This window comes from Lissotriton helveticus, chromosome 5_1, assembly GCF_964261635.1.
Source record: "Lissotriton helveticus chromosome 5_1, aLisHel1.1, whole genome shotgun sequence".
In the NCBI taxonomy this organism is placed as follows: Eukaryota; Metazoa; Chordata; class Amphibia; order Caudata; family Salamandridae; genus Lissotriton; species Lissotriton helveticus.
Window position 1 is genome coordinate 191,072,087 of NC_136065.1, and position 23,325 is coordinate 191,095,411.

At 41.8% G+C, this 23,325-nt stretch overlaps 1 protein-coding gene across 4 annotated transcripts in view; it reads left to right on the forward strand.

Annotated features, from left to right (window-relative positions):
- ASTN2 (astrotactin 2) overlaps positions 1 to 23,325 on the forward strand; it is a 2,754,112-nt gene that overhangs the window by 1,538,843 nt on the left and 1,191,944 nt on the right. For all 4 annotated transcript variants that reach the window (XM_078641978.1, XM_078641979.1, XM_078641981.1 and 1 more), the window contains one exon: positions 11,777 to 11,861. In XM_078641978.1, the coding sequence (XP_078498104.1) occupies positions 11,777 to 11,861 (85 nt within the window). The remainder of the gene's footprint in view (positions 1 to 11,776; positions 11,862 to 23,325) is intronic.

Below are 23,325 nucleotides of genomic sequence, written 5' to 3' on the forward strand. Positions count from 1 at the left end.
AGGGTATTCCTACCCTGCCCTCTTCTCTTTTGTTTTATCTTTTTGTTTGGGACTCGGCTGAGTTTGAGTCCCATAATGGCTGCCAACAACTCCTGTTTGAATTGGTGGCTGTCAATCAAATCTCTGCAGGAGATCAGTTGGGTTAGGGATGGTCCATGTCTATAGATATACACATTTTTTTATATCCCACAAACTACTGAATAGATTGACACCAAATCACAAAAAGGGCTATTTCTGGACCAAGGGCTACCTCTCTTCCAAATTGGGTGTAATTCCATCCAGCATTTCGGGCTGTAGTCTATTAAAGATATGTTCATTAAAAATGTGGCTAACCAATGAGTTTTTAATGTGTATAATGACATATATATTGTACTGCATCTGAGCTCAACCTCCTCTTCGCCTCATAGTAAGTTGATACTGACTGACCATAGCTACTGCTGAGGACTCATGGGGGCTAATGATGTCTTGAGAAACATTTGGAAAGAAAGAGTATACATTGCCTTAGGTCAGTGAGGAGAAAAGAAGGACTGGCTGTGAAGAATAGCTTTCCCAGTGACCTCAGGTGGGAAGAAAACCATTAAAAAAAATCAAGATGAAATTATCATTACCTCACTTATAAGTAACATTTACAAAAATATTGTGAATATTGTGAACAGATGTTACATAGTGTCTGGAAATCGCATCCAACCACAATGAAATGTTTTAGGTAGAGATATAGAAAGTGTCATGTCCTACACTATAACTGCACTTCTGATCCAAGAGTTTCTACTCCAGCTGCAGGGGTATCACAGCATTAGTGGTTTAGATGAGATGGCCCTGGAGACATGGGGTGTACTGCACTCCCTGCTCCATAATTATTGCTGCTGTCTACCTATATTGACAGCAAGATGCCATTTTCTATGTTTGTGTTATTTTGTTAAGCCACTGTCCAGCTGGATCACATTTGATGACCCTTAGCTTCAAGAAGATCACAAATGATGGTCTGATAGGTTTACTGTGGCTAGAGATATCCTTCCAGTTCTGGACATATAAACAAGTCAACACTGGACATATGGATATGCTGAAAACAGCAGCCATGGGCCATCTACAATGCACTGTAACATGATCCAAATGGCTATGCACATACAGCCTCTTTTTTATTAATACAATTGTATTTTTGCCCTTTTTTCATACTTAGTGTTTGTTGTTTGTATAGATCACATTTAAACATATGTGTTTTTTAAGGTAAAGCAGCTTTATTAAGAAATAATAATAATACAATAACAACTATTCACAAATAACTCACACATATACCTACAAAAATTGTATATAAGAAGAGAAGCTGTTTAACATTTTCTGATGAAATGAGGAAAAAGGGGATAGGGAGGGGGGAAAAGGGGGAGGCATTTAGGAGAATACCAATAAGTAAAAAGTTCATGTAATATAATACAGATACAAATTAGAAGAACAATGTAAAAAATGGCTAACAACAATATTGTATTAACATTACAGAGATATAAACGACTTATGATGGTTTAAAATTGTCTGCAGAAAGACAATTAGTATTTTGAACAGCCATATCTAAAAATGTAGTTATAGGTAACCAATATAAATCTCTATTGATAGGTGGACAAAACAATGAAGCAAACACAGTATCTAAGCTATGATAATGGCAAACATTATACCACCAAGCTTCAAAAACAATCTTTGACAAACATTTCCAAATAAGTGTAATTGGTTGAAAGGCCAACAGGAGTTCCAATAGTTTCATATTATCAAGATGCAAGGAGATATTATCAGATAAACTTCCAAAGAAAAGTTTCAAAGGGGATAAAGGAGATTGAAATTAAAAATTAAAAAAAGTTGAGACCCGACCTATTAACAAAAAGAAGCAGTAGAAAGATAGTGGAATAAAAGGTGAGAGAGTCACCATTCAGATGGTCACATGGCCAACAAGTAGGCAAGGCATCGGTAGAATATTTAGCTGTGGTAGTGTTATGTTTCATATAGGTACCCTAATATAGGCTTGGGTAATATCACACACCTTTACCTACATTACCTCCCTTACAAAACACACTGAAACAAGTCTTTTAGGATTGAACTTTTACCTAGTTCTAGGCTGGGCGCAGAAGGAGGGTTTTCCCTGAACAATAGCGTCCTATAACTTCATCAATAGACTCACACAGTATGAATGAATATTCATAAGGGTTCTTGGAAACCAGGCAGGGGCTCACCACCTGTATAATATCTATGTACAAGGTTCATCCCACACGTCATCCTCCAATCCAACAATGGCTAATACAAGAAACAAGGGACAAAGGAACCCTAGATACTGTCTGTATAAATACAGCACATTGTACTAGTGTTACTTAGAGGGAATCGAGGTTTCCAGGCCGACACACTGACCAGAGACGCTGAGGTTCCTGCATGCAGATGCTCCAGCAGACAGTGGTCTGACATATCCCTTGCAGGGCGTGCGACTCGAGACCAGGACAAGGTCCCACACTCTCTCACTTCAGGTAATGGGGTTAGACTAAAACCTAGAGGGATTCTTGGCTGTACACCTACGCACATGCTAGGTACACATAGATACATCTAAACTTGCATCGTAGGAGAATGTCCTTTCTTTTATCATGCATTTTATATTCATGTATATATTCATGATCATTGCAAGATGGTAGTACTGTACTATCCTTTTTTATTCACTGTACTGCTAATCATATATATCTGCTACTGTCTAACGGTTGTTGCAGCACATCTATTTTACACTAGAAGAACAACTGTGCAATAAATTCTTATTGTATCACGCCTGACAATTTCTTCTGTGTAAACTCTCTGTGACCAAATAAGTGAGCACAAGTGACTGAGCGAAAAGTGGTACATTCTTTCCACGATCCCAAGGGATCAGGGATGTCATGCTCTAAGGATGCCAAAAACTATTCTCTCCCCGATAAGAGGAGATCCTAGTGGAACTGTGAGCTAGCTAATGCAAACAGGTTTACATTCTCGGTGGGGGTGCTCGGAACCAGTCTACCACCAAACCCACAGTTTATGTTATACGAACGTGCAGATTCTGTTAAGGAATATGTAGGAACTACACAACAGTAAATGGAGTAAGGTAAAGCCTGTGATATTAAAAGGACAAGGATTGTGAAGTGGAAGCCGTTCTGGAAATTTTGTGTATTCTCTCCCAAATCTTGTTCCAGAAAGCAATAGTCCAGGTACATCCTCAAATTCCAATTGAACTTTCGCCTTAAATTTAGATCTAGAAAGTTTGGAAGAATATAAAAGTTTGTAAATAAGTGATGCCGTAGGAATAGATTTAAGAATAGAGAAAATTAGGAACTGCGGAGAAGGTGATAACGTGGAAGTGGGCAATTAAATAAGAACATCGAAAAGAATATTGATGAGGAGTAGGTACTTAGGTAAAAAGGAGCAAGGACAATTAAACATCAGTTGGAACAGAGAAAGGGAAAGAGGAGCATCATCTGTAAATAAATCTTTGACCCATATTATACCCCTTGTCGCTAAGACCTCCAGAACAATGATTTATTATTGATAATAATAAGATTGTTATATCAAAGAGAGGAATGTAGGAAAGAGTCACATATTACAGTAGAAAATTGACAATAAGGTGTTAGTAAGTTAAAAGGATGTTTAAAACGTTCAGAAGCTATGACAGCACTCCTCCCTCTCCTAATCGACTGTAAAGTCCTGTGTTTCTAAGCCTTTTATACATTTCCTTGATTCCTGTAAAGCGCTCTGATACCCTAACGGGTCAAGTTTGCGCTCTATAAAACACAAAATAAATTAAAAAAATAAAGCAGTATTAGAAGAGCTACAAAGGTGAAAACTGAGAATGAATCGAAGAAACCCTTCTAGATGCTTGTTTTAAGCAAAAAGCTTTATGATAGATGTGGTACCTCCGAAAGTTAACTCCACCTTCTTGCTTAGTTATCCGAAGATGAATGAAAAAAAGTCTAGACTTTTTATTGTTCCAAAGAAATGTGGACAATTTTGAGTCCAATTGTTTAAATAAAGAACTCAGAATATGTACTGGAGTCATGGATAGCTTATATAAGATAATAGGTGAAATTATCATTTTAATGGAGTCCAAAAGACCCCGCCAGGAGAAAAATAGGGGAATCCATAATGGAAGAAATGTATCAACCTTAGTGAGGCAATCTTTTGTATTTACAGTGATGGAGTTCTTAATGGAAGAATTAAACCAAACACCTAAATATTTGATTTTAGTCGTCTTCCAGTGAAAGCCCATAGATAAAAATGGTTGTTTAAAGCTAAATTTTGTACATGGAAGGATTTATGTTTTATCCGAGTTTATTTTGTAACTGGACACTACAGATAATTAATCTATTTCATGCGGCAAGGCAGGTATGGAAAAATCAGCATTAGAAAGAAAAGAGAGAATATCCTCTGCCTATGCAGAATGTTTCAAGTGCCTGTTTCCAGAACGAAAACGTTCAATGTTTGTGTTACTTCTAATGCGAGACAAAATGGGTTCCAGAGCTAAAATAAATAAAAGGGAGGAATATTCGACAATCTTGGCGAACTTCCCTTTTCAGGGGAAAGTAGTTGGAAACCTTCCCATTAACAAAAAACAATGTCATAGGGGGTTAATAGAGTAGGGAAAATAATAAGATGAAATGGGGACCTAGGTCTGCCAAGACAAAGATTTAAGCAAAAAAGACCAATCTATAAAGTCAAACTCTTTTTCTGCGTCTATAGAAATAGCCACCAAGGAATATGATAACGAGGGACCTTTATTCAATACATTAAATAATAACCTAGAGTTATCAGAAGCAAGGCTGCCTTTAACAAAACCTGTCTGCTCCTTACCAATTATCAAAAACAGAAAAGGTTCAAGATGTAAAGCTAACAATTCAGCAAAAAGTTTATAATCCACATTAACTAAGGAAATCGGTCTATACTTTTTACAGAAGGCTGGATCTTTGCCATCTTTATGAATACATATCATGGGTTTCTGAACAGTCCCACCAGTGGAACCAGAGGTAGAGAAAAATTGAAAAAGATGGAACAATCTGGGAGGCAAAATATTGGAAAAATGTAGAAAGAATTCAACCATAAAACTATTCGGTCATAGAGTTTTACCTTTTTTAAGTGACTGGAAATCTCGAAGAAGTTCTGAAATAGGTAGGTTAGATTCCAAGGGGGAATAGTCAACAAGACCACTACTGGGATTTTTTACATTTTGGAGATAAGTGTCAATCTGAGAATAATGTGCAGAAGATTCAAGACAGTATAAAGATTTATAGTCCTTCACAAACTGAACTAAAATATCATTGTCTTTGAAGACGGATTGTACCTTCGTCAGTTTTAATAGACTCGAGTGTGTGATGTTGTTTCTGTATCTTTAAATAATTAGCTAAAATGTTCCCCAATTTATTACATTCATCATAATATCGGGCACTACTGTGAACTAAAATAAAAGAAGCTTTGTCCGTAGAAATGTTATTGAATTGCAATTTTGCATGAATAAGTTCTTGTAGATGAGCAGCAGAAGAGAGTAGCACTGATGCTCTAGGCATTTAAGCTGACAACAGGGATTGATGTTGCTTAAGAAGTGATTTTTTCTTTTTGGAAACAAAATCAATAATATGATCACGGGCAGCAGCTTTGAAAGTATCCCATAATAGTTGAGGGGAAAGAGCAGAGGTTTCATTCATATTAAAAAATTCAGCAGCCAAAAATAACTGAAAGAATAAATAAAATTGGGGTCAAGGAAAAGTTAGTTATTAAACCTCTAACTATTAGATTGGGAATGTACCGAGACTAAGTCCAAATCTGTAACAATCAGTGCATGGTCAGAAATTACTATAGGTTTAATAGTGGAACTAATAAGGTTTTTGAAAGTAATTTAGAAAGTAAAATTTTGATCAAGTCTAGAAAGGAGGCCATGAGGAGGAGAGAACAAATAATATTCTCTACTAGACAGGTTACATAGTCTCCATGAATCAAGAATGAGGTTTTGGATAATTAAAGAGTGGAATTGCTTATGCATCTTATGTGGTATAAATTTAACTGGGGCTTCTCGATCAATAGGGGGATCAATTATTTAATTACAATCACCTCCCGAATTAAAGAAATCACCAACATAGTGCAAACATTTTTCAGTAATAGCATACATTCTATCAACACTTAGTGGAGTGGTGTGGCTCACTGGTTAGAGGCGGCAGAACCGGAAGCAGAGAACGGCCCGGGACCAGGGTTCAATTCCCGACGCGGCAGGGTCGTGGACCAGGGTCAGCGGACTCGACAATTCTCGCCTCGGTGCCTACTCTAACCAGGGATCACACTCGGCAACTCTGGGCATTAAGCTTGCCTCATCTCTACAACGGCCCCCCACAGACGCCGGGGATGCCTGGTTTCTCCTTGGAGATACCCAGAAGGGACCATCTCACAGGGAAAGGCAGGACGGGTTCCCCAGCGGTCTCCAGCGCCGGGACGCTTACGGGCAGCTGTGCGCTTTACAAGTCCAACACATTTACATTTACACATATCATTAATAGGGCTCCCGGTTTTATGGTATATAGGGGCAGATTTATGTCGGACTTGCGGCACATTTACGCCGCCGTTGCGTCACGCAACGGCGGCGTAAACGTGGCACATCCCTGCGACCCATTTACAATGTGACGCATCTAGGCAGATGCATCACGTTGTAAAGCCCTGCGCCACATGTGGGCGTTCCGGCGCAGGGTGGGCGTTCCGGGGCAGGTGCGCCTCGCAAAAGTGCCTGCGTGAAATCTACAAGAATTCACGCAGGCACTTGTGCGACGCTGCTACGTCAATTCCTTACGCCTGCTTGAAGCAGGCGTAAGGACTGACGCAGCACGTTAAGTATAGGGCACACCCGAGCATTGCTGGAGTTGCATCGCGCTTGCGATGCGACTCCAGCGATGCGCCACCCTTACGTCACGAGATGCGTCACGCATCTGCCTACTCTTACGCCACAGCGCGCCGCATTGTAAATGCAGCACATCCGTTGTGACGCAAGGGCAGTTTTGCGTGACGCATTTGTTCTGGCGCATCCCAGCTGATTTGCAGAGATGCGCCAGAACTCATAAATATGCCCCTTATTTTTTTAACATTTCCATCTGTGTTTATCCATATTTATTTAAATGATAGACGCACACTCATACTTTGATGTCTGTCATGTTTGGTATTTAAGTTGCCAAATATTACATAACAATACATCCACTGGCAAATATTAGCTTTATACCACAAATGTATGCTGACAAATGCAGTTATTTAAAGAAATTTCATCCTGTTTTTTAATTTTCCATGCTGTCCATCTGCTCAACTGTTGGGCTGAATTCATGAAAGACAGCACGAAGAGTCACTGAAAAGAAGCACATTTTATCATTTTTTTTAAATAAATGCAGACAGAAAACATATTGATTTCTGTCTGTATTTATCTGTAGAAATCCGTATAAATGGAAAAGAGGGAGCCTTAATCATTAACAATAAGTTAACAATCTTCCTTTGGTGTCAGATTCCTATCACATAGATCTCAACTTTAATTTCATATGACAGAGGAGTATGACACCATTCTTTTTTGCAGAGGCAGGAGAAACAAAAACAGAATCCACCAAACCACACTTAAGTTTCACAGCTTCAGTCAGAAAGGTGGGTCTCCTGGAGGAGCTCAAGATCAGGATTATATTTAGCCAAGTGTGATAAAATTATCTGCCTTTTTATCAGATTATTAAAACCTTTGACATTCCAAGATTTAACACTGAATGATAAAAAGTATAATAATATATACAAAGAAGTGGTATTCTAAAACAAAAAGCTTAATGCACATGTAAAAAGTGAGAACAGGGTACAAGAAACAGTGGGGAAAAACTAGGAAGAAGATCAAAGGGAAAAGGAAAAGAGAAAATCCAGGAAAAAAGAGACAATACATGCCAAAACAATGATGACTGTAAAAACATACCTCATAAAGATGTACAGTAGGATGGGGTTGTTGTCAGCACATGGAAAGACAACCCAGCAAGGGGTCACAACGTATCAACGGATGTATTGAAGGAGACAAGGAACAATACAGTAAATGACAAGGAATCTGCAAAAAAAAAAGAAAAGAAAGTTAACCCGTAAAGACAAACTATGCGATAACTGTATTAAGGAACAATGTAGTAGAACATGCGCATAAACAAGAAACTGTGTGGAAAAGACATTAGCGGCAATCATCTTGCACAAGGTCCAGAAATATCCATGGAGCTAACTGCACGAAGACGTAGAAGGTTTCAAAGATCTGCAGGAGATGTGTAAGAAGATGTCTTGTTCTGGAAAGTCACCTTGAAAAGACAAGGATGAAATAGTCCAAAACGGGCACCTAAAAAGTCAAGTTATGGTCAGAGAAAATGTTTACTCCCTTGCCAAAGAATTTGTATTTTAGACTTTGCTGCCTTGAGCACCTACAGTCAGTCAGTAAATTCAAGGAAGTAAAGAATAATACCTGTGGGTTTAGGTGAGTAGGATTGAAGTTGAAGGTGTGGACCCAATCAAAGGTATGCCCACTAATTGGGGCAAAAACAAAGTAAAGAATGAAACAGGGTCAGTACCTTCCAGACCGGGTGGAAGGCCATAAAAGCTAAGGTTATTCCACGTGTTTTTATTTTCTAAGTCTTCGTAATGTGCCTTCAAAAGAGCCTCTTCCTTTTCCAAAGAAGAGATTTTTCATGCCTTTTCCTGAACATCACTAATGCGCTGCTCCAAAGCTGAACCTCTTATTTCCATCTGAGACCATTTGTCATTGAGGTTTTGCATACGCCTGTTGCTCTTTTCAACTATTGTTTGTAATGCCCTTATTTTGTCCAACACTAGCTCAAGAGATATAGGTGAGGGCGGTTTGACAGGAGAAGGCAGGTCCTGTTTGACTTTCATGTGTGTAGATGAAGGCGTGGTATGACAAGACCTAGAGGCAGGTGAAGTAAATGAAGACATTGTTGGAGCAGCAGGTAAACTCACAATAGGCAACGTATGAGGTTTTGAGCAAAGTGGTAACGTATTAGTGGATGGCAGCGATGAATGAAAAGATGTTTTCAGTTTCTTTAATCTGCCCTTACAATTTGCAAAACCTTGGAAAAACCCCAATTGTCAAAAATGATGAAAAAAGAAACTCTTCCACCCCAGTGTGGGATACTGGTAAAGTACTTTGGTTCAGAGAGCAAAGGTATGAAGCAAAAAAAAAGAAGTCAATAACATGGATTAAATAGCATTTCAGGAATAGATATTAGTAGCAGAAAATGGAAGCGGGCCAAGTTTGAAAGTGCCACCATAAACTGCCAGCGTTGCATAGAATATAGAGCAAACTGAAGGAGCAGTTCCTGTGAAGGTAAACATTAAAACAGTACTTGAAGCTTGAAGAGGATGATAACATCTATAAAAATGTAGCATAGTTAATAGTAATGAGAGAAATAGAAATGTGCAGCAATTTTCTCCATGGGTTTATTTTGAAATAAAATGAGTGAGGAAAAGCTTTCAGAGGAGCCAATAATTACATTCTAAAACCTGAAGGGAAACTCCAGCTGGGTGAGTGTTTAAGCTAAAATGGCCGCCGCTGGGAATGAGCCATTATTCGAAAGCAGTTGAGAAGAGGCGAAGGAATTGACCAAAAATAAGACCACGCTCACCCAGCTGAAGAGCACTGAAGTTGCCCACTTATGAGCTGCAATATATTCAGAAAAGGCTCCGTTGTAGGAATTGCCATCCGACGACGCATGGAGCTCCAAGTTCTGGTGGCTATCTTGGCTGGTGGTCAAGCCCCGCCCCCAAAATATGTGCTTTTGAACTGTTAGAGTAATGTGATAGGCTTCCATCATCCTCAACATAAGTGGATTGCTTATTTTTAGCAAATGCTGGTTGTTGTCTGTAAACGGAACACAGATCTACAGTACTCACACTATTTTAGGAAACCCTTCTAATGCAGAGAGGAGTGAAGCCCTCATCTTTTTGGTTCCCACTTGTTTAAAATAGGGTATGATGATCAGGTTGCAACTTGATTCCTAGTTGGGGTAACACAGTTTGAACAACATTCGTACTTGTGTAGGCTTGTTACCTTGTTAAAGTGCAATAGCGTGCCTTTATTGTGTTTGTAACTCTGGAAGTTTCAGTGAATAGGTTTTATAGTGGCTTCGGCAGGTTTGTGTTCCAGAACCAGTTGAGCAACAATGAGCACAAGTGCCTGAGGTGTTTTCATTGTTGCCTTTCCTTGGCTGCTATTGTAATCATTTTTAACTATTTATAATAATGAGTTGTATTTTTCTTGCATTTTATCTTTCCTTTATACATTCGAAGTTTTTTTTAGCTTGCACACATTGGCTGCTGTTTGCTGTAGTTGTTTTTTAATTGCTTCTAGTATCAGTTGTCAATTGCTGTTTCTTTGTTTTGTTTATTTATGCTTTTATGGGTGTTTGTTTACATGCCGAATAAAGTAGTTGATTTGGATTTGGACAAAGAGGAGTTGCCAAGATTTAGCAAATAAGGATATCCATGAACCCTTCGAGACAGAAGTTCAACTAGGTGTGTTGCACACTTCCAAGTTACTCACCATTTGATTAAAACAAAATAAAATTCATATTTATTTCAGCAGTTTGCACTTTTTATAACTCCCTGGGCACATTGCAGGACAACTGGAAAATAGGCCTGAGCTGCAGTGTGCATAATTTTAATGTCTTCTTGCCCAGAGGAATCAGGAAGAAAGTGAATTAAAATTGCAACTTGAGGCTCATAGTTGAAGTAATCTGATAGGTATTTTGGAGTTGAACTCACTTCTCTGTTGAAGTGGTTCCCTGAATAAATAGGAACACAGATTTACTTCTGCCTTCCTGCCTTCCTGACTGATATTAGTGGGCCATCTGCCTATTTGGATGAATAGCTTTTACACTGTGGCTTTGGTGCTTGCCTCTGGTTCATGTAGATGAATGGTGGTAATGGTCCTCCTGATCTCTTGAAGGAGATCTCATCATCTGCTAGGCATGGCTCATTCTGAGCTGTATCTGATTCACTGAATGCCCCAGGTGATTATTGTATAAGGTCTTTCGTGACATCTCTTGGTATGGAGGGCCTGCGGACATCTAAGAGTTCTGCGAGGGGGTTTTAGTATTCAGAAAAAGTAGGCGCACTACAGGTTGCGGTGAAGGAGTAGATATCAAAACAAAAAGTTAAAAGGTGCTGCTTGGTCAGAGGAAACCCTAAACCTCTGAAAAGAGTTGGGATAGAACCTCCTCTTGTTTAAATGAGCAAAGTCCAGAGCACACTTAGGAGCAAATTATACTGTGAGAGTAATCATATACGTAATGGAATGATAAAATCGCACACCAATGATTCTTTTCAAATATAATAGTTTTTATGAGTCAGAAAGGAACTCCTGTCCAGGAGATCCAAAGAACATGCACCAGCCTGCGGACATCTGTTTGCAATGTGACATAGAAGGACGGGGCCTTTTCCATATGCCTGGACTTGGAGTTTATGTAAGGCTGCCTTGGAATGCGGTGCAAGATGTCAGAAAAGCATTAATTATAATTGCCCTTGTTGTTTAGCGAGAACTCATAGTGTGCCTGGGATCTAAATGTATTATATGCTATGGAGGGCCATTCTAGTCTCTGTATCCTCATGATATGAAATTTCCATCTCTATTCCTAAAGTCCTAAAGTTAGTGTGTTTTACATTTTAGAACCCTTTGTGTTATAAGTTGTTTATATCCCGAATGTTAATGCACAATCTATAATTAAGCTCACTCTGTTCTTTGTTATAGGGGAATGCAGCTGTCATGAAGGTTATTCCCCAGACCCCAATCATCAACACCTATGTGTGCGTAATGACTGGGGACAGAGTGAAGGGTAAGTAAAGTGTCACTGAGGACTTTACATGGGAATACGCTTTAATGCTGTGTGAGACTGGGGAGATGTGGTGGCAGAATAAAGGTTAAATGCTTTGTATCCAGATGGGGCTGGTGGGATTCAGACTGATTAGGAGAGTTGGGAATAAATCTTATGTCTGCTAGATATATTTGCTATTGGAGATTATCCAGAGAGAGCGTAAATGGAGACCGCATTGATCAGTGTCCTAGTGATTCCGAATAAATCAGTGTTGGTTGTGAATTTGAGTTAGAATTGAGACTGTAGGAAGGGACTGAATTTGCAGACGGAATCCGCCTCTGGCGATAAAGGAAGTGGTATTTTTTTGGCTGGGCTTTGGTTGCACGTTTGTAAGGCTGTTATTAGAAACAGTTTTATGTCGGAAGCCAGCCTATTGTTGTGTTTAAAGCTGCTATCAGCAGTAAGGCAGGTGCTAGGGGAATGACTAACTGATTAGTAATATATCTGTTTTTGGTGAGAAGACAGTATTGGTTCCAAGGCTGGCATTGGTACAAATAATGGTAATCTCTCTAAACAGGTTATTGACTACCTGACTTGTGATGGTAATACATTTAGGGACTTATTTACTATAGTTAGTAAAATTAGTGATGCTGGTAGTAAGACTGGTGTTTACTAGAATCTGTTTTTCGCAGTTTGGATACTGTTCGGTGGTATATATGATGCTAACTTTAAAGCTAGTGTTGACACTTGAGTTTTTGCTGGTGATCTGAATTCCATTGACATTAAGGCATACGTTCACAGTAAGTAAAGCTTATGTTGGCAGTAAGGCTTGAGCTCTCAGTAAGGCAGATATTATTCTACTGCTTTTGGTGGCATTCGGCTTGTGTTAGTGGTAAGTCTGCAGGTACAGGAAAGGCTATCGTGGTGAGAAGACTTGTTGTATTGTTGATGTTGGCACTATTAGTGATATTCGCAACAAGGCTGGTGTTACCTTTAAGCCCGTTTTTGCAAGTAATGCTCATGTTGGATGTTAGGCTGCAGATGACAATAATTCTAGTGTTGGTGTTAAGCATGGTGTTTGCTGTTGAGCAATTGCTGGACATAAGGCTTTATTTGACAATAAAGAATAGTGTTTTGGCAGTGTAGGTGGTGCTGACAATAAAGCTGGTGATCATACCACGTTCTGTAAAGGCTTATGTTAGCAATAAGGTTGGTGTATGCAATACCACTGACATTGTGTGCATATATGGTCTTGGCTGCAAGGCGTGTGTGAATGGGAAGCTGATGCGGCTGGTGAAATGGTATAAGTGAGGCAATTACTGGAGATTACGTTTATGGATCTGAAAACAGGGGGTCTACAGTGGTTTTGATATTTGGGAATTCCTGGAACTGAGCAATTCCAGTGCTTTAGGGTGAGATTTGTGTTAGGATGAGCTGTAAATCCTTATGGAAGGAAGTGCCTGACAGTTTCTTTCAGGGCAGGGCTGGGCGTGATTTGATATGGATAATCCCTTTTGGGAACACCAATGATGAGTTAAAAACAATTGAAAGCATGACTACCAACATGTATTAACATTGCTTAAATTTCTTAGCTCAGGAGTTCCCGTCTATCAACTTGCATAGGTAGTCACAGGAAGTGTTTAGAGTCACTCCTTGGACATTGGAAATAAAGACAGTGTAAAATGAGGGGCAGATGTGTTAAATTAGAAGAATGGATATTCTTCCAATAACGACAGAAGATTGCCATTATGAGACTACCATGATGTTTAGAGAAGATGACGTTACCTTGATTAAAAAAACATAAGTGATGTAGACTAGTCTGTGGAATACTTAGCTTATCTCCACCAAGATAGAAAACATACCTACCCCTTAATATTACAAGGAAGGGGCCCCTGTAAAGCTTTTTGGAGTATTTGAACCCCAGAAAATACACAAAAATACAGAAACAAGCAGTCTTCAAACAGATAAATGTTATGTTATGTTATGTTAGGCTTAGTAGAAGTTACGGAGGGTGCATAAGCGACTCCTGCTTCTTGAACAACTATGTCTTTACTGCCTTTCTAAATGCCAGGTGATTGGGGATGATCCTGATGGAGAGAGGCAGCGAGTTCCAAAGGGTAGGTGCTCGTACCTTAAATGAACGACATCTGTTCTTGCTGTACAGAAGTGCAGCGCCTGCAGCAGGTGGTGGCCAGCAGACCGCAGAGCTAGGGTGGGAATGTATGGAAGACATAGATTACTGAGAATCTTAGGACCGACGTCGGCCAATATTTTATGCGTGACACAGAGAGCTTTGAACCAGATTCTCTGCTCAATAGGCAGCCAATGGAGAAGGCGCAACACACTAGAGGCAGAACTGCGCTTCGGTATAGTGAGTAGAGTATAGGCTGCAGCATTCATGGTGCACTGAAGCCTATTGGTCACTGATTCAAAATCGAGGCTTCAACTACCAGCTGGCGAGTGTGAGGGTCGAACAAGCCCAAAATAAGTTTGAGGCCAAGCAGGATGCCAAAACCAAATGATGAAATATTATATTTAATCCACAAACCAATATAAAAACAATCAAAACGTTAATTTTAATGGGAAGGATGATGCTTTTCTAAATTCAACTGGGGCCACTCATTGTGCATACCATATTCTGTTTGCTGCGTGTGCACTGCTTCCACAAATCAGTTTGAGCATACTAACTTCATTTTTAGCCTCAAGTTTCAAAATCCTTGATAATTAGATAGTGTTTTCATTTTTTTTATTTTACATTTTGCTTCTTTATATGCATCTTATTGATCTGTTAGTATTATTCATTAGGCTAAATGGTCGCAGACTGCCAGAAATGTCTTTGCGGACCCCCCAGGGGTCCTCGGACCACAGGTTAAGAACCACTGTCCAGGATTAGAAATGTATTAGGAATAGAAAGGTATCCACCGATGGGGAATGCAGAAGTCTGTCTGCCTCTCCACAGTCATAGTTCCCCACCATACACCTACCTCCTTCTCTCAATGATTATAGAGTCAAACTCTCTATGCCTTGGCGCCAAGCCACATACTGTAGCCATCTTTCTACCTACCAGCAGACAAAACTATTTACTTGAACTCAACTTGCACCGTTTTCAAGAATCTGTAGCTGTGTGATTCAAAATACGATTACAGGCAATCCTGTCGGTACCTATTTTTCTGATGTATTGCTCATTTTGGTGAATTGAATTTTCACACTGATGCTGAAAAGCTGAACAGTGGGTTGATTCAAAATTAATTTCAGGATGAACAGAAAAGGCAACAGATGAACTCCGTGAACTTAAGTAAATGTCTCTCCAAATGCAAGCGGGAATCTTGTTTCAATAACCAACCCTCTTGGAAAAGGACCAAAAGGGATGCATGAGAGGATATTGTATAAACTGAAATCGCTGTTTAGTTTTCTCCTGTGGGCAAGAGACTATCTAAAGCCAGAATACAGGCATATGCGTCTTTCCTTGATACAAATGGAGCAGAACAGCACCCCAATGTAGTACAATAATAAAACAATAACATGTTTTTATTTGATGCTTCACAGCTTAGTGTTAGACATCTTTATTCACTATAAGCAATAAGCGAAGATATTAACCATTTTATTGGTAACTAATTTACTGATAAATGGACGGGAAACATCCTTTACAATGCGGTGTTTACACCGCGGGGCCTTTACGACGCAGCCATCACAACGCAAGTCGTTACTACGACTTGCGCTTGATGGCACTCTTGCTCAAGGAATAGTTTAATTTTCTATTCCAACACCTTCCCTACTGTTACGTTGGCTGGAGTTGGAATAGAAAATTAAAATAATCCACAATCCAGCGCTCTCCAACGCAAGTCGTTGTAACGACTTACGTTGTGATAACTGCGTTGTAATGGTAGAGCGGTGTAAACACCGCGTCGTAATGATATACATCCAAATGGACAGCTCAGTTTTTACACAATCACTGCATATCTAACTTCAGTCGGTTATTACTTGAAAAATAGCACAACATCCAAGGCTGTCCTTAGTCTTAGGTCTAATACTAACCGTTTAAGAGATGTTGCAAGATATCATTTTTAGGGTGTTATTCTGCAGTTCTGCGGATAGTTGAACGGTTCTGGGGACTATTTTGTGGTTCAATTGTGAAGAGCTCCTCACACTGCAAAGACTAGGACATGATTATCCGATGAGTTGTCAGTACCAAGGACAGCATTCAGGCTGTGCAGAGCACTGAGTTTAGTTATGGCCCAGAAACAGCCTCAAGTAATTACAAGCATTTGCAATGCAATAGGTCTCGAATTAGGAAAGTTTGAGCTATTGGTATTGTAACTGACACATTTTTTATTTATGTGTTGGTATTGAAAATAGCAAAATTAATAGCTTTGCCATTAACAATGCCAATAGTTATACCTTTCGCAAATGTGACACCTATAGCATTTCTAATGCAATATGTGTTGTATTTACGTGTTAGATGTATTAATATTACAAATAACAATGGTTTTTATTTCTTTTAAATAATTAATACTTAAATTAAAGTTATTGTAATTTATAATGGCAATAGTTTAAACTTTTGTAAATAACTTTTGTGAAGATTATGTTCAGTGTATTTTATTGTGACGAAAATCCAAGAACAGAAGTGAAATATTAAAAAAAATTGTGACATTTGTAATAGAGCTTGAAACATTGAGAGAACATAAATTTGATGCTGTGGTGGCGCTGAGTGATGATGTTATGGTAACGAGTGGGGGCTAATGTGTGAGGGGGCAGTGTGTAAGGGTGCAGTGTGTGAGGGTGCGGGGTGTGATTGTGCTGTGTGTGTGCCCTAAAGTAGTATGAGTGAGCAATGTGTGAGGGGCAGTGTGTGAGGGGTGTGATTGTGCAGTGTGTGTGCCCTAAAGTAGTGTGAGTGAGTAATGTGTGAGTGTGCAGTGTGTGAGGGGTCTGTGTGAGGGGTCAGTGTGTGAGGGGTCAGTGTGTGAGGGGGCAGTGTGTGAGGGGGCAGTGTGTGAGTGGGCAGTGTGTGAGGGGGCAGTGTGTGAGGGGGCAGTGTGTGAGGGGTTAGTGTGTGGGGGGCTATGTTTGAGTGGTCTGTGTGTGAGTGGTCTGTGTGAGTGAGCAGTGTGTGAGGGGGCAGTGTGTGAGGGGGCAGTGTGTGAGGGGCAGTGTGTGAGGGCACAGTATAATGAGAGTGTGTGAGGGTGCGAGGTGTGTGAGGGTGCGGAGTGTGAGGGTGCAGTGCGTGTGGCCAAAAGTAGTGTGAGTGCACAATGTGTGAGGGGCAGTGTGTGTGAGGGTGCAGTATGTGTGGACTACATTACTGTGAGTGGGCAGTGTGTGAGTGGGCAGTGTGTGAGTGGGCAAGAGTGTGAGTGGGCAAAGTGTGAGTGGGCAGAGTGTGAGGGGGCAGTGTGTGAGGAGGTAGTGTGTGACTGGGCAGAGTGTGAGTGGGAAGAGTGTGAGGGGCAGTTTGGAGTGGGCTGTGTGTAAGGGGGCAGCCCTATAATACTGAGGTCTAAAGTAACTATTGTTTAGATGTACTACAGTTTATTTATAGTAGTAAATATTAGTTATTTATATTATCAAATACTTAACATTATGTTAGGACTGTCCAAAATAATATTTCAGCCCAATACTTTTCTATAGCGAGTTTTATTGGAGCCTCTTTACAACGTTGGCACGTTTAGCTATCAACAGTGCCCGACCCCTTCTCTTGTGCAGTGATCTCACCAGCATGGCAATTATTAAAAAGGAAGCCTCATCACCACCGCAAACATCCGACAATTTCTATGCCAACTACTATCCAAGAGACATGTGACGCATCACAGACTTTCAGTACAGGCTAGCATTAAACTACTCCAGAAGAGGGAACCCCTGTATCCGATTAACGTGACAGCAGGACCTCGGGACACTTAATTACAGCTGTGGAATCTTACATCCGATTACAAAAGAGGAAGTAGTAGTGGTGCTTTAGACCCACTTCAGTTTCATTTGTTCTTATTAAGGACCCAATGCTTGTGTAACATCCTAAGCCAGGTCTGCCATGCATTGCATTTTGAGTCGTTTAAAACCATCCCACATTTTACAATAGACGTACAAATACTTTATTTAATGTGCATTGCTCATCCATTAAAAAGCCAGAACTGCCACTGAAGATATTGGGTAGAAAGAGGTCGTTCTCGCCCATTCAGCGCCTTACCCGCCTCGGACACGCCTCTAGCAAACCCGCAAGTGTTCGACCATGTAAAATGATTCAAGACACTTTGCATCCTCCACAGTAAGCCTGAAAGGTACACTATTCTTTACAATTGTTATTTGTTTGCACATTTACATAGCGCGAAAAGGCCCGAAGGCATCATCACAGCCCTTAACAAGAGAAGCAGGATACACGGGTCAAAGCGACTTCCAGTTCCAGAAATTAAACTGGGGCTTATACATCGGTAGATGCGTGTAGCACGAGATACCACATGAGACAATTGCAGTTAAAGCATCATATGGAACCCCTGACTCCAGGTCGGATTGGGTCAGCACCAAATAGCAATCTTCCAGGGTCTTGCTTGGGTTCTCAGGATTGCGTCACCGAAGACTTTTTAAAGCTAGACCGCACAGATCAATTATAGGGGGCCATGTTGGGTGTAGGTTTCGGCGGGCTATTCGTAGATTAACGTTGTTTGGGGCCCCCGGTTGCTCAGTCTCTCTTGCTACTTGGAATACTCAGGTTGCTTTTCCACTGGTCAACCGGGCCCAGTCCCTCACCAAGGAATCTACCAATGCCGCTTGATGACTACAACTCCCAGCAGGGCAACGGGACTGAGCCGGAAGTACAACTGCAAACCCGATGGGAATAGCGCGCAACACTAAAATGCACGTGCATGTTTACAGGTAGCAGGAGGTGAGGCTGCCCCGCCCCCCGGCCGAGGTTGAGCTCTGCCGCCAGAGCCGGAGCTGCTCGTGCCGCTTCCCCGGGCTCCCGCACCCCGGTGCCGCCTCCGCTGCTCCCCGGCCCCAGCATGGTCATGGCCGAGCCCCCGGGGCACCCCCAGCGCACCCTGGTGCGGGTGGCCTTCTATAACATCGAGCGCACACTGGGGAAGGGCAACTTCGCCGTTGTGAAGCTAGCGAGACACCGCATCACCAAGAGCGAGGTGAGTGCCTGTGAGGACCTAGAGAGGGATTCCTATAGATGATGCACATTCATCCGTAGACACAGATACATGCAAGCCGGGCCCCTGGATCACCGAGAGGGAGGGGAGTACACGTGGGGAGCGAAACAAACAAAAACAAAAGCGGACACTTTGGGGGAAATTAATAAACATGTGTGAAAGTTGCGGGAGGTAGGTGTGTGTGCGTGTGTGTGTGTGTGTGCGCGTGTGTGTGTGTGTGCGTGTGTGTCTGTGTGCATGCACGCGCGATAGGCTGACTTGCTGGGAATGTGGACGGCGCCGGCCTGCACGTGCGCGTCCACAGACCAGAATCGCCGCGCGTGCCCCGGTCTGTCTCCCTTGAGAGGCATCTCAACGACAATAGGTCTCGAGAGCGAGACCTAAAAAAAGAAAACACTTTCATTTATAGATACACAGAGGGGCTGTTGGCCATCCCTCTTACTCCATTGTCTTTTCAGCTGTAATTCTCATTTTGCTTCCATCCACTGCACCTTAGAGTATGGAGCAATGAGACAGCCCACTTTAGCCATTGGCTGTCCCTCTGTGAGTGATAGCATTTTGTCTAATAACATGTGCACACCGACCTAAAAAGAAGTGCAATTCAGCATTGGGGCCAGTGGGACAATACTTCGCCAATGTTGTTTACTTTCCATTATTTTTCCTGTTCTATTTCTAAGTAGCTCTAATGTATTGGGCCACTCAGTCATCAACTGCAATTGACCTGGTTAATAATCCATCTTTACAAAGGGATGGATTGCAAAACAGTGGTCGAAAAATCTGTATGAAAATAATATATAATGCCCAAACTGTGTAAAAGCTGTAAAAAGAAATCTCATGAATATATGTTAACATGCGTCTATTATCCTTTTTATTTTCATCGGCACAGCTAATTAAACCCATAAAAGAACAAATTACCAGCAAGCAATAGTCTGATATCAATTTATAAAATGCAAATTCTAAACTAAACAGCTCTTTTTATCTGAGTCAGCATTTGAAGAACATCATTTTCATCTATTCAACTTTAAAGAGAAAATATAATAAAAGTATTCCGCGAAAGTCAAATAACTGAACTTTAGCAGAACATTGAATGAATATTATTCTAATCAAAGCCTCATTACTGCCGCAAAGAGAAGGGCATGGTGGGTCTTGGTGACAATTAACATTCAGAGCAATCAAATACAAAATGGTGCATTTAGGACGCACCGATCCTGGAATCAGGGCAATGGGTGGGATGAGTTTAAGGTGGTTGACTACAAAGGCGAGGATACAGGTTGTGTGGAAGTACGTCTGGTGGCTACACAAAGAGCTGTGGTTCAAGACAGACAAGAAGTGGAACTCATGACATGATCCGGATTGGGTTCCCCACTTCTGGCCGCTTATATCTGATGAGAAAATGAAAGTTTAAAGATAATTAATCAAGAATGCTATAGGATTGAAACTGTGAATCATTGGTCTAGTGACGGAAGACTATTGTGAATAGACTGGGAGGGAACAGGGATGTTATAGACATTCAGGTGACAGTACATGAAGCAAGCAGCATTAGCACAATTATAGTACTAGGAGATTTTTAAAACTGTTTTAATGGGGGTATGTAGCACTTTAACACTGTACAGTATAAGAACACTTTAGAACTGTGGTTCTTAACCTGTGGACTGGTGGTCCCTGGGGATCCGAAAGGCCTACTTAGGGGTTTCTCAGCTGTTTAACAAAACTAAAAAAATTTAAAATGAATCAATTACAATTAACAAAGTATGCTCAAATAAAGAAGCAAAACGGAAACTTTAGAAACTTTTCTGAATTTGATTCTGAAATAAGCAAAATATTTCAATATTTGGCCATTTACTTGTTGTATACTTCTTTCTGTATTTTTGCGTATTGTTTTGAAGGTCAAATAATAGAAATGGATGAGGTCAGGAGTCCCCAGCTTCCAATAATGACTCAGTGGTGAGCCCCGGATTCCAGATGTGATTTTACTCAGAAGTCAAATGGTTAAGAACCACTGCTTTTGAAAAAACAGAGAAGTGCAAGAAGCCAATTCTTTACTGGAAAGGAAACAAGCTTCCGGGGACCTTTTTCTGGCATTACAGCCGTGTTCGGCCCGGCTTGCTTGAATCCTGATGGTGCAGTGAGCAAGGGACTCACATCTGAGCATACCCTTCCACACTTGTGGTGGCCAAAACGATTCATAAAGGGGGTGGTGATGGACAGAGTATCTGAATTAAGCAGAACACTCCTACCCAGTCAGCTCAGAACCTGGCTACATGCAAATTAGTCTGACCCTGGCCCAGTGCACTGACTGGGTAGGAGTGTTCTGCTTAATTCAGATGCTCTGTCCATCACCACCCCCTTTTATGAATCGTTTTGGCCACTACAAGTGTGGAAGGGTATGCTCAGACATGAGTCCCTTGCTCACTGCACCATCAGGATTCAAGCAAGCCGGGCGGAAGACGGCTGCAATGCCAGAAACCGGTCCCCGGAAGCTTGTTTTCTTTCCAGTATAGAATTGGCTTGGTAGTTTGGTCTGCCGTGTTCCCATAATGCACTGGGCCAGGGACAGACTAATTTGCATGTAGCCAGGTTCTGAACTGGGATGGTGCAGTGAGCTAAAAAACGGTGATGGATCAAGCCCTGATCTTTTGACTGGGTAGGAGTGTTCTGCTTAATTCAGATGCTCTGTCCATCACCACCCCCTTTTATGAATCGTTTTGGCCACTACAAGTGTGGAAGGGTAAGCTCAGACATGAGTCCCTTGCTCACTGCACCATCAGGATTCAAGCAAGCCAGGCCGAAGACGGCTGAATGCCAGAAACCGGTCCCCGGAAGCTTGTTTCCTTTCCAGTAAAGAATTGGCTCGGTAGTTTGGTCTGCCCTGTTCCCATGATGCACTGGGCCAGGGACAGACTAATTTGCATGTAGCCAGGTTCTGAACTGGGAAGGTGCAGTGAGCTAAAAAACGGTGATGGATCAAGCACTGATCTTTTGACTGGGTAGGAGTGTTCTGCTTAATTCAGATGCTCTGTCCATCACCACCCCCTTTTATGAATCGTTTTGGCCACTACAAGTGTGGAAGGGTATGCTCAGACATGAGTCCCTTGCTCACTGCACCATCAGGATTCAAGCAAGCCGGGCCGAAGACGGCTGCAATGCCAGAAACCGGTCCCCGGAAGCTTGTTTCCTTTCCAGTAAAGAATTGTTTTGGTAGGTTGGTCTGCCCTGTTCCCATGATGCACTGGGCCAGGGACAGACTAATTGGCATGTAGCCAGGTAATGAGCTGGGATGGTGCAGTGAGCTAAAAAACGGTGATGGATCAAGCCCTGATCTTTTGACTGGGTAGGAGTGTTCTGCTTAATTCAGATGCTCTGTCCATCACCACCCCCTTTTATGAATCGTTTTGGCCACTACAAGTGTGGAAGGGTATGCTCAGACATGAGTCCCTTGCTCACTGCACCATCAGGATTCAAGCAAGCCGGGCCGAAGACGGCTGCAATGCCAGAAACCGGTCCCCGGAAGCTTGTTTCCTTTCCAGTAAAGAATTGGCTCGGTAGTTTGGTCTGCCCTGTTCCCATGATGCACTGGGCCAGGGACAGACTAATTTGCATGTAGCCAGGTTCTGAACTGGGATGGTGCAGTGAGCTAAAAAACGGTGATGGATCAAGCCCTGATCTTTTGACTGGGTAGGAGTGTTCTGCTTAATTCAGATGCTCTGTCCATCACCACCCCCTTTTATGAATCGTTTTGGCCACTACAAGTGTGGAAGGGTATGCTCAGACATGAGTCCCTTGCTCACTGCACCATCAGGATTCAAGCAAGCCGGGCCGAAGACGGCTGCAATGCCAGAAACCGTTCCCCGGAGGCTTGTTTCCTTTCCAGTAAAGAATTGGCTTGGTAGTTTGGTCCACCCTGTTCCCATGATGCACTGGGCCAGGGACAGACTAATTTGCATGTAGCCAGGTTCTGAACTGGGATGGTGCAGTGAGCTAAAAAACGGTGATGGATCAAGCCCTGATCTTTTGACTGGGTAGGAGTGTTCTGCTTAATTCAGATGCTCTGTCCATCACCACCCCTTTTATGAAACATTATGATGGTGGGCTGTGTGTTGGCGGTCAGAAAGACCGACCGGCATGGTCCCGATGGTCGGAAGCATTCCGTCCGCCTGGCGGACCGCCCTCCATACCCAGAATGACGGCGGTGCCTGTCAGGCACTACCATAGGGATTACAATATCCCTTTCCGCTGGTCGTTCTGCAGTCTTTCCGACCGCCAACACACCGCTCGCCATCATAATGTGACAGGCGGTGATTGAATCACCGATGGCGGGAAGACCGCCACCGTCAGCC